General features: G+C 43.9%; 1 protein-coding gene across 2 annotated transcripts in view; it reads right to left on the reverse strand.

Moving 5' to 3' along the window:
• The window catches only part of LGI1 (leucine rich glioma inactivated 1), a 30,016-nt gene that overhangs the window by 18,970 nt on the left and 515 nt on the right, over nucleotides 1-10,531 (reverse strand). The window contains exon 2 of one of the 2 annotated variants that reach the window (XM_088670345.1): nucleotides 7,400-7,504. In XM_088670345.1, the coding sequence (XP_088526471.1) occupies nucleotides 7,400-7,407 (8 nt within the window). In that variant the 5' untranslated portion in view covers nucleotides 7,408-7,504. The remainder of the gene's footprint in view (nucleotides 1-7,399; nucleotides 7,505-10,531) is intronic. The other variant, XM_088670346.1, reaches the window with a different exon arrangement.

Genomic DNA, 10,531 nt, shown 5'->3' on the forward strand with positions numbered 1-10,531 from the left:
CAAACTCTGCTCAGCTCCCAATGGCTTTGGATTCCCTTTAAGCCTGTTCTCTGAGTCTTAGGAAAATGAGATGTTGCAACTTTTCCTCATTTAACCCCCGCCCCACATGTGTCCAGCTTCTGCACAAATCTCCCTATATCCATGCATTATGCAGTAGAATGCAATGCCTTTGTTCATATTTTCCAGCCCAGCACCACAAAGCCCAAAAGACGACTTCCCACAATCTGGTTTAACCACAAGTCTAAACATTACAATGGTTTATTTTTATTACAGGGCAATAAAAAATGAACTTATATTCCCATTCCTGCCAAGCCGGGTATCTGCTTTGTATTGTCATCAATCTGTTTATAAGATTATGTGGGTTGTATGGATTTTTTTTAATGGCTCACTCAAGCTTTAGCTGTGGAAATCTGGTTTCCCAATTGTCAGTTCAATCACTGTGACCTCTCCAAATCTTTGGGGGAAGACAACCTTTCTGTTGAGGCCCGTGCCAAGATGCCTGGTTGATTTCCTCCTAGATTTCCTCTCCTTTCTTCCTTCTGCTGGAGAAACAGGTATGGATTGGATTGAACCCTCCTAGGGCTCAGGTCACACTGGCAGCAGTTTCCACAGAAGTCCCTTGTGAGTTCTAAGGATCTACTGCCAGGCTCACTGCCATAGAGGGTCGCCACCTGCTCATTTATCAACCGGACAGTTCAGGAATTACATCTTTCTATCCAGTTTGGTCTAATGTACCTATTTTTTGCAAAGAACATTTCACCTAATATAACACAGTAGTGTATGTTATTTTCACCAATATATGCTTTTTAATGCACCCTTTACCTGGTTTGTGCTGGGCAGGGGGGGGGGGTTTGCACACATTGCTTGCCTGGAGAATTGCATTGCAAAATCTGGATAATTGCGAATTTCAAAGGATGGCTGTTTTGCAGCTCCCACAATGTTTCAGAAATGTGCATTAGGTGCATTTGTCTTTGAATATGAACTGAATCAATTTTCCCCTGAACATCCCTACCAGTGGTGAGTCAAGCGTGGTAGAGGAGGGAAGCTTCACCTGGATGGAAGGTGATGGACAAGAGGGGCCAGGTGAACATATGGAGCTCCAGGCAACTGTTGCCAGGGAGACTGGAATCTTGAGGACAGGAGAGTGGCAGATAAACAGCAGCGGAGGTACAAAGCTGAAAAGGGAATGATGCTGCTTTATTCCTTTAGAGTGGATTTATTTGGGGAAGGGCAGAATGTGGTCAGAGACTCACAGCAGAGCTTGACCTAGAGACAGGGATGGGGAACCTGATGCCCTTTAGAACAGCCCTAGAACAACATGGCCAATAGTGAAGGTGCTGGCTTCTATTGACATCTAAAGGCCACAACACTGGCTAGGCTTGGACTGAGAGTTACAACTTCACCTACAAAGGACCAGGATGGCTATGAGGAGAAAAGGGAACCAGCAGCTGGGCATGCATCATTGCAGGACCGTGGCATCATTGTGGAACCCAGCCAGCGCCAAGCACCTCTCCATTAATACAGAAACCCAAAGTTCCAGCATATGGAAGAGTAAAATGCATGCAGGATTCTGAAAACTGTCCTGTATTTATGCTGAATGGAACTTCAGACCATACCTTAGCCGCAAAGGATGGAGGAACGGAAAGGAAAGCAGCACCCAGATCTATCCAGTCCCAGCCCCAGTGATGCCTGTTTCTCCTCTAGGACTGGTTGCAGAAATATAACATGAGACTCGCTGGATCAGACAAAGGGGCTCTTTGACAGGCCAGCATTTGGCTTGCAACAGTAGCTGTCAAGATGACTATGGGAAGCCCAAAAGCAGGTAGGCATTCAGCAGCCTTTCTGTGTTGTTTGTCCTCTCCTGAATCTGGTAGCGAGGGGTCAGACTCACTCAGCTCCCCTTTGCTGTTGATTTCCATGCCTGATGACAAGTTAGGAAAAGAAGGATGCTTCCTGCGTGGACCATTTCTTGCACACATTTTCAGTAAACCAGTGTGATCCTGTTCTAATTTCTACAGCTTGTGTAAGTACCTGTTCCCTTTAATACTTTTTCATGGGGTGTGTGTGTGTAAAATATAACAGCAACAGCTCAAAAAGGTGCTTGCACAGAGGTTCCTCATAGCCTGAACTTTATCCTACTCCATCATCATTTCAAGCTGATAGCAATCCATGGAGCAGGGCCAGGTTCTGGCAAATTCTAGGGTTGATTAGGGACGATCTCTTCAGCACTTTGGAAAGCAGTGGCTTTTTCTTTTGTGGAACGGCATACCGACAGCCAGGATTTTCACCGAGCTGAAATAAGCCCTGCTTATTCTCCAGGCCAGTCTGATTTTTTCATCCTCCAGTCCATTCTGATATTGTAGGTGGAGTTCAGCCAATGCATTAAATCAAGACCCCTTAAACTCAGGCTAAGAATAATGGTAGTGCACCTGAGCTTCTGGAGTACAATCCCCTTGAAAAAGCCACTTACTACTGTATTTGCTCAATTTGAATTTCACTGTACAGTATTCGTTTTGCGTTCTGCTGCTCTTATTGTAATAGCTAGGTGGCTACTGTAGCCTGGCAACAAGAAGAATGCCGTCATGTACATTCTGCAAAACCTATTAAGACTTAAGCTTCCACCTCTCATCTTGAATTTGAGCGTTTGCCATACAGCCTCTTTGATGTACAAATCCTGACGAGGCATACCTTGGTTACTTCTTGCAGCAGGGTGGTCTGAAACAGCCATTAGAAACAAAAGAAGGTGGAGTGATGCCAGGCGACTCCTTGGAGACGTTAGCTTGCTCCTTTCAGTATTCCAATTCACCTCTTTGCCCGGAAGAAAGGAAAGATTTCCTCCCGCCCGCCGAAAAGCAATCCTGTAAACTAGTAATTTCCAGGCCCACGGCAAATTCCCAAATAGATAAGTTTCCAAATGTATAAAATAGCAATTATCCCAGAACTGTTCCACTTGCGAAATGATTGGTAAAATCTGGGCTAAGCCAAAAATGAATGTAATCCTTTATGGGCAGTAAGTACTGCGGCTGAAATTCTAAACTGACACAGCACAGATAGACTGCTCCTGATATGTGGTGCTCTACAGTGAGTCAGCTCAGAAGCTGTGTTGCTGCTACCTAATCAGCAGTAGCTAGACAGAGTCACATGGCTTCAATTCATTCCTCCTGGCCAGCAGAACTCAAGGGAGGAATATGCTTTTAGGCAGAAAGCAAAGAGCCTGTTGCCTTCACTAAGCTTCCCAGCAAGCTGACATACGGCTTTTCATTTACCACCTTGAGTACATACAATTACTCAAAACTGAAAAGACCCTATATAATATGAGACCCATTTCATGTCCCAGTATAGCTTGCTTCAAGTTACTGTATGTGTCCTCATCACTATTCCTTCTTTATACTACTGTGTAAGAGAGAGACTGTTATATTTGCATTATTTTAAATGGTTTTAGTTTATTCCTACTTGTCTGGCATGTCTTAAATTAAAATAATGATGAATAGTATCTAGAAGACATTAGAAGATTCTGATTGGCCAAACCTGTCACACAGTATTATTGGCTATCCTAGTGCTGTTTGGAATTAGGTGTTATGTGCATCTGAGAGTCAATATAATTGCTTTTGGCAACTGCTCTGCCAGCTGAACTATTTGCAACACTAATGGAGGAATAAACACATCAAAGCAAGAAACCCAGCCAAGCCTCCCTCTTTGTATATAAGAATGTTTCAATTCATTTTCTTGGGGATATTTTCTAGGGTTTCCAATTTATTTTAAAAGTGCAGTTGCAGATTCATCTGTCTTTTAACGAATTAACTGATTGGCTAACATTATATACATAAATTGGCATAGTATCAAAAATTTGACGGAAGGGTATTGGGTCATTTTTGAGATAGGAAAAGTGTGATGAAACTTAGAATTAGAAATAAAAGCTACCACCCATTAGTTGGAGGAAAGGTCATATTTAATATCTTACTTTTTCCATGTTCCATCACAGTATAATAACAGAACAAAATAGCCTTGGGAAATAAATCGGCATGTCCTTAAATTGCACTTAAATTGTATCTTCAGAGATTAAAATTGCCCACCATTGATGAATCTGCTGATTAAACTGGTGCTAATGAAGCTAATGCCTATTTTCTCAGATGAAATGAGTGTCATTCAGCAAAAGTGCCTGTGGCTGTAAGTGTGACAGTCCAAGCGTAGGCAACATGGCGCTCTCCAGATTTTGTGGACTAGTACTTCCATCAGGGCAGCCAGCATGGCTGGTGGTGTGCAATTATGGGAGTTGTGATCCAAAACACCTGGAGGGTGCCATATTGGCTACCTCATGATAGTCTTTAAGGTGCCACAGAGTTGCTTTTGCAAAAATCAAGGCACATGCCTATTGTTTCAATCCACCATCCTGACTGCACAGAGAGCAGAATGGCTCCTAGAGACCTTCAGTATCATGGCGAGCTCCCAACCTGAAAGCTGTATCACAGCCCTTTGGTGGTCCACCTCCACCAACAATGCTCCTCTTTGTCATGGACTGGCCGGATGCCAAGGACTGGGAAGAGGCAGCAGCCAGGGAACCTCCGGGGGGGGGGGTTTCCTAGAGGAAGAAGGCTGAGAGCCTGGTGATAGGTGGTGTGACGACGATGAGTGTTCAGAAGGTAGAAGAGGGGGCACACTGGGAGGAGGTGGTGTCGGAAGCTGAAGAGGAAACAGGGTTTAGCGAGCAAGAAGAGACTATGGCAGAGAGCAGTCCAGAATCAGAGGCAGGAGAGGAGTGGGGCCAGGAGACAGAGATGAGGAAGGGGCTGAAGAATCTAGGGAGTCTCCCCCTCCTGCTGTGACAAGCTCCTCCCTCCCACCCCCACCCTGGTTTTTCAGAACATGTAGAGAAATGAAGAGGGCAGAGCAACGAGAGGCAATATGTGGAAGCATTAAGCTGCTGGGGAAGGAACCAGGGATGGAGCCTTAGAGAGTGGTGGAAAAATGGGGACCTTCAGTCCTCAACTGCTTCACTGGGGCAAGACTTACTGGGTAGGGTTGCTGCGACCACTAGGACTGCACTGTTTTGTTTATATGAGTTAATGTCACTGGCATCGGGTGCTTTAATGTTTTATTGCTGGCCTACCCTGGCTCCAGCTGCTGACACCCTCCATCAGCAAGCCCCTATGAGTTTTCCTGGAGGTGGCAGAACTCCAAAGTAGGGCCAGGCTGCAGAGTTAGGCTTCCTTTAAATGCCATGCAATGGCCCAGCTGTATTGTTGCTCCAGGGCACCAGGGGAAATTCATAGGATGGCTAGACTGCCTGGCATTCCAGGTCTGAAAACAACAGCTAAAGAGTGGCCAAAGGTAATCATCAGCAGTGGACTTTGTTGGGGCGCTCACAACTGTCTGAGGGTGCTATGTGCTGGTGCCAACCTTCACCAGTGCAGCTTTCTCCCCAGCTTCTGCATGGCAAGGACCCAGGTAAAACCAGCTGCTGGAACATTTGAAGGAAAAGCATGGAGAGCTTCTGCTGAACCTGAACGTTCTACCTGAGCCTCGGGGTGCACATGGAATAACAATGCTTCACCATGCTTCAAGGCTACTGGTGAGGGAAGGGGTGCATTAAACTGGGCCCTGTGGGAACTGCTTCACAGTGTTCAGCACTGAAGCCTTAGACGTTTCTACTCAGAAGCTAATTGCCATTGCTATGCTGCAAAAACAGTTACACAGCAAAGATTTTTGAGATCAGAATTTCTCCCTGTAAACCTCTGCTGGGATTCTGAGTTTACATTCCTAGTGATGCTCTTGTAAAGTGTTCTGTTGCAAATGCCAAATTCAGACCAACTGAGGCTCTGTTTTACCTCAGCCACAATAAACAAAATAACCGCTTTTGAAAGGGATTACCCTTCCTACTGGCGCAACCAATAAGATCCACTGCCAGAAGAACATTTCGACTTCTTGCCAGATTAATAGGGGAGGAGAGGGGAACATATCTTGGAGCTCTCCTGAGGCTTAACATCCATTAGGGTGGTGCAGGTCACATCTAATGTTTGAATTAGACGTTTGTACTATGGATGATCCTCACTGGCTCTTTGATGTGGGCTGTTCAAATTCCCAGGTACTAGAAATCTACCTTTGCTATGACACATACTTAATGCCAACTATGGAAAACAAAATCTTCTGTAATATTTTTTTTTGTCTTTCTCACTTGCAGCAAAAACAGGCTGTGGCAAGCTGACTTGGCATGATTTTTGGATAGAAGATATTGGAGCAGGGAATATATATCCAAACAGTGGCCTTTCCTTTGATATTCCCAAGCAGTCTTTTTTTCTTCTTTAGAGAAAAAGGAGCTGGAATGCAGAAGACCCACAGAGCCCAACGAGGCTCTTTATGCTGGGGGGGGGGGGTAGTTTCCTTGCCAGCCAGAGGCTTTTTGAGGCTGCACCTCAGCTGAGCAGCCTAGCAACCCTTCTCAACCTCTGCGCCTTGTGTGAGCCGGAGCATGGGGCATGGAGAGGCTTCCGTGCCTCAGCAGAGCAGCTTAAGGAGCCCCCACCACAGGCCTCTCTGGCTCCAGAGCAGCTGGGGGCTTGCTCAGCTGAGGCACGGCTTTCCCGTGCATCAGCTATTAGCAGGGAGGCTGAAAAGCCTCAGCAAAGCCCCGCTGTGCTTCTGGTTCACGAAAAGCTCAGAGAAGCTCAGGCTCTGGGGAGGGTCTCCTCATGAGCTGAAAGGCTTTGCTGAGGCTGGTCAATCTCTCTCCAAACTTCCAAGTTCAGCTCAGAGGTGCTTAAGTCACAGATTCATGAATGACATTTTTTTAGGAAACAGAAGAAAATATTTCAGCATTTTATTTACACTGGTTGTTTTCAAATTAACTTCTTGAAAAAGCACAAAATAGTCCCTCTATAACTGACTAACCTAAGAAATCTAGGACCTATTCAACCATTTGTCCCACCTATTATGAGTGTATTGAGTGTTTGCAGGACATGTGCATCACCTTATTGATGAAAGTGTAAATAATGGAGCCACTGAAAACACAATACAAAGCTCAAATATGATTTCCCAATAAATTCAATAAATTGATATCAGAACATTCCAGAGGAACGACACAAAAACAATGTCATAAGTAATATAACACTGCTGTTAGTATAATTAAAGTGCCCGATATGATACTGGGCTTTTTGGGTGGTGGCCCCATGATTGTGGAGTCTTAACCCATACAATATTAGGCAGGCCCCATTCCTGGATATAAAAGATCCTTGCTAGTTACCGGTACCTGAAATCTTTTCTTTCAAAGTGCCATGGGGTCTCTGTATCTCCTTTAGGACTTTGATTTCACCTAGAAATGAGGTAGACCATTAGCTGCCATTTGAAGTGTCTGGGGTGTGTGGTGTGATTTTTAAATCCTGGGGAACCAACAGTTGGAACTTACAGGGCCATGATAACTGGCTGTTGATCACCTGTGCCATCACTATCTTATTTCACCAGAATCCAACAGCTTTGTTTGCAGATTCTTCTGCTCAATGTCATACCTGTACTGGAAAAAGTTCAAGAAAGAGACAACTAAGGAACAAAAATCAATAGCAGAATATAGTGTTATCTATTTTGGTTCTATGAAAATAGTTTGCTGAAGTCATTCTAAGACACATTTAGATTAGAATAAGCAGCACCATCCAGACCTATGAGTTTTGGACATGGGATTTGGATGTAGGATTCATGGCCATTGAGGCTGTCCTACATGCAGATTTAGGACCAATCAATGGGGATGTTAGCTGTTAAAGCTGGCCCTGGTGAAAGATAGACTAAAGGAACAACTGTTGAGACACTACCTCCACTCAGCTATTTCCAGAGGGGTAGCTATGCTAGTCTCTTGCAGCAGAAAACAGGGAGTCTTGCAGCACCTTAAAGTTTATTAAATGTGTTATCTTTTAAGTTGCCACAAGACTCTTTGGGGTTTCCACTTAACTACCTTTTTTTAACAGCAGTGCGTGGGAAATGCACTGCCTTTAAAGGGAATAGATATGAGACAGCACCACGGGGCATGCTTGCACTTTCCTGAAAGTGACTCATCAACCTCTTCTTCATGGAAATCTTGGGACGAGTTTTAATTTATAGATACCTAAGATCACAGAGTATAAACAAGAAAATAAAAAGGAAACCCTAAAACTAGATGGCATAGTTTATTATTTATCTAGCACTATTGGCTTTTTTAACATGGTTTTCACAAACACACACACACAAATCTTATTTCTCAGCAGCTGAAATTGTCACTGTCTAGAATTTCACTATCTTGGATACTGCCTCTTGCCTACATATTGTCTTGTATAACAAGTATAATGAAGAACTATAAATCTTCTCTCCTTCTATGTGCACAAAATGTGATTATGTTGGCCCAGTTGCTAGACTTATATCAAGATTCATTCATACAAAAATAGACTTTTAGTTCCATGGGAGTGGGATGACAAAAGAGGGGAGGGAGGGACTGGCTTTTATCGCCTGGTATGTATAAATTATTTATTTTGAGTTATTTGAATAATTCACGTGATGTCACTTTTGCAAGCACTAAGTTGAGTTCCTTTAAAGGAAAATCACATCCATTATATAGCGGAATACATATTAGGGGTGTGCATTAGCTGTGCGTATGGGGAGGGACCCAGGTGGCGCTGTGGTTAAACCACTGAGCCTAGGGCTTGCTGATCAGAAGGTCGGCGGTTCGAATCCCTGTGACGGGGTGAGCTCCCGTTGCTTGGTCCCAGCTCCTGCCAACCTAGCAGTTCGAAAGCACGTCAAAATGCAAGTAGATAAATAGGAACCGCTACAGGGGGAAGGTAAACGGCGTTTCCATGTGCTGCTCTGGTTTGCCAGAAGTGGCTTTGTCATGCTGGCCACATGACCTGGAAGCTGTACGCCGGCTCCCTCGGCCAATAATGCGAGATGAGCGCGCAACCCCAGAGTCGGTCACAACTGGACCTAGTGGTCAGGGGTCCCTTTACCTTACCTATTAGCTGTGCGTATACCCAAATAACAAGGCACATCAGGGTGGTTCAGGGTAGTCTTTCATGTTAATGAGTTGGTTTACACCAAAGCAAGAGATATCAAGGTGGATTAAGGAATTCCTAACCTTCCAAGTAGCTTTTCAACAAACACACAGCCTTTTCCTCCTCCCCTTTGCTGAGAAATGAAACCAAGATGTCTGGGAAAACACCAAGAGCTTGAGAGGAGAGAGAAGAAGTGGAATTGTGCCCCCTTCCCTGTCCCCATTTTGACAGAGAGGGGGAGGGATGTGGATTGTCATTCCCCTTTGAGTTTTGGCTGTGACAGCAGGGCAAGAGACAGTTAGAGGTAAGAGACTGAGGTAGCCTGCTTCTTTCTCAAATACTGTAGTTGTTTCGGTAAAAACCATAGCTCTTTCCTTTTTTCATGGAGGATGCTTCCAGGAAGGGTGGGGGAGCAGTTAGAAAAATCATTCTTCCAGTTGTTGCTTTTAAAGATATAATGAAGGTAACATCACCCAGCACAATACCCTCTAGACCTATTTGTCTGAACTTTGGGAGGTTTTCTACCCAGGGGCACCTCCATCATGTCTACAGTTTCCAAAGGGGAATTCACACCCCAAAATAGTAAAGCTTTTAGTTTCAGAACAACCAATGCACCTTTATTTCATCCCTTTCAGGACCATGCCTAAAATGTGCATCCAATTCTGGCAGATAACATTATTTAAAAAAATTGTAAAAGTTCCCTGCATGAAAACCCCTGAATGGGTGTGCGTGAAATTTGGCAGGCTCCATCCAAGTCAGAGGGGCTCATTTGCTTGCAAATTCCACCCACGTATGTTAAAAAGAAAAAAATATGGCCACCATCTTTAGGTTCCCCATTATAGTCAAAGGGAGCAAAACACGAGATTTGGATGAACAGATATGAATCGAAGTGGAATGACAGCAGATCCAAAAGAGATCAGGCTGCTTCCAAAAGCTACAGATACAGACACAAGGCAAATATTGTGGTTTCAGTACACCCTTAATATATATAATCTTACAGAATTATTTCAATAAGAGACATCTATGATCCATCCTTGAAAACATTCCATTTACATAACTTCAATAAGTATATTCTTTACATAACTTCAACAAGTATATTCTTAAGTAAGGGGTGGGTGGGATCTGTTTTCTGCTGAATGGGAACAAACAGATCGGGTTTTCTGCAGGATGGTGTCTGTTCCAATTCAGCAGTAAACAGCTTTCTAGGGTAAGCGGTGGGGCGGGGAGAGAAAAACCTATTCCTAACAGGAGTGGGAAACCACTGTTTTTTTGTTTTTATTGTATTGAATTAAAGTAATTTGGTTTGATTTGCAATAATTTGGAAAACTAATAAAAATAATTTGAAAGAAAAACCTCTCAGTCTCAGGCCTAGAAATGATGGGACAAACAGCCCTTAAAACTTGAATCAAATTCAGTGAAATTTCCCCTGACTTTAACCCTTACTCCTCAAGGTGTTCAGGGGTTCTTCTTCGCTACCTTAACTGCAAAAAATAAAATAAAAAAATATTTCCATCCAGTAGCACCTT

The sequence above is a fragment of the Zootoca vivipara genome, chromosome 5 (genome assembly GCF_965207765.1).
Source record: "Zootoca vivipara chromosome 5, rZooViv2.hap1.1, whole genome shotgun sequence".
NCBI lineage: Eukaryota > Metazoa > Chordata > Lepidosauria > Squamata > Lacertidae > Zootoca > Zootoca vivipara.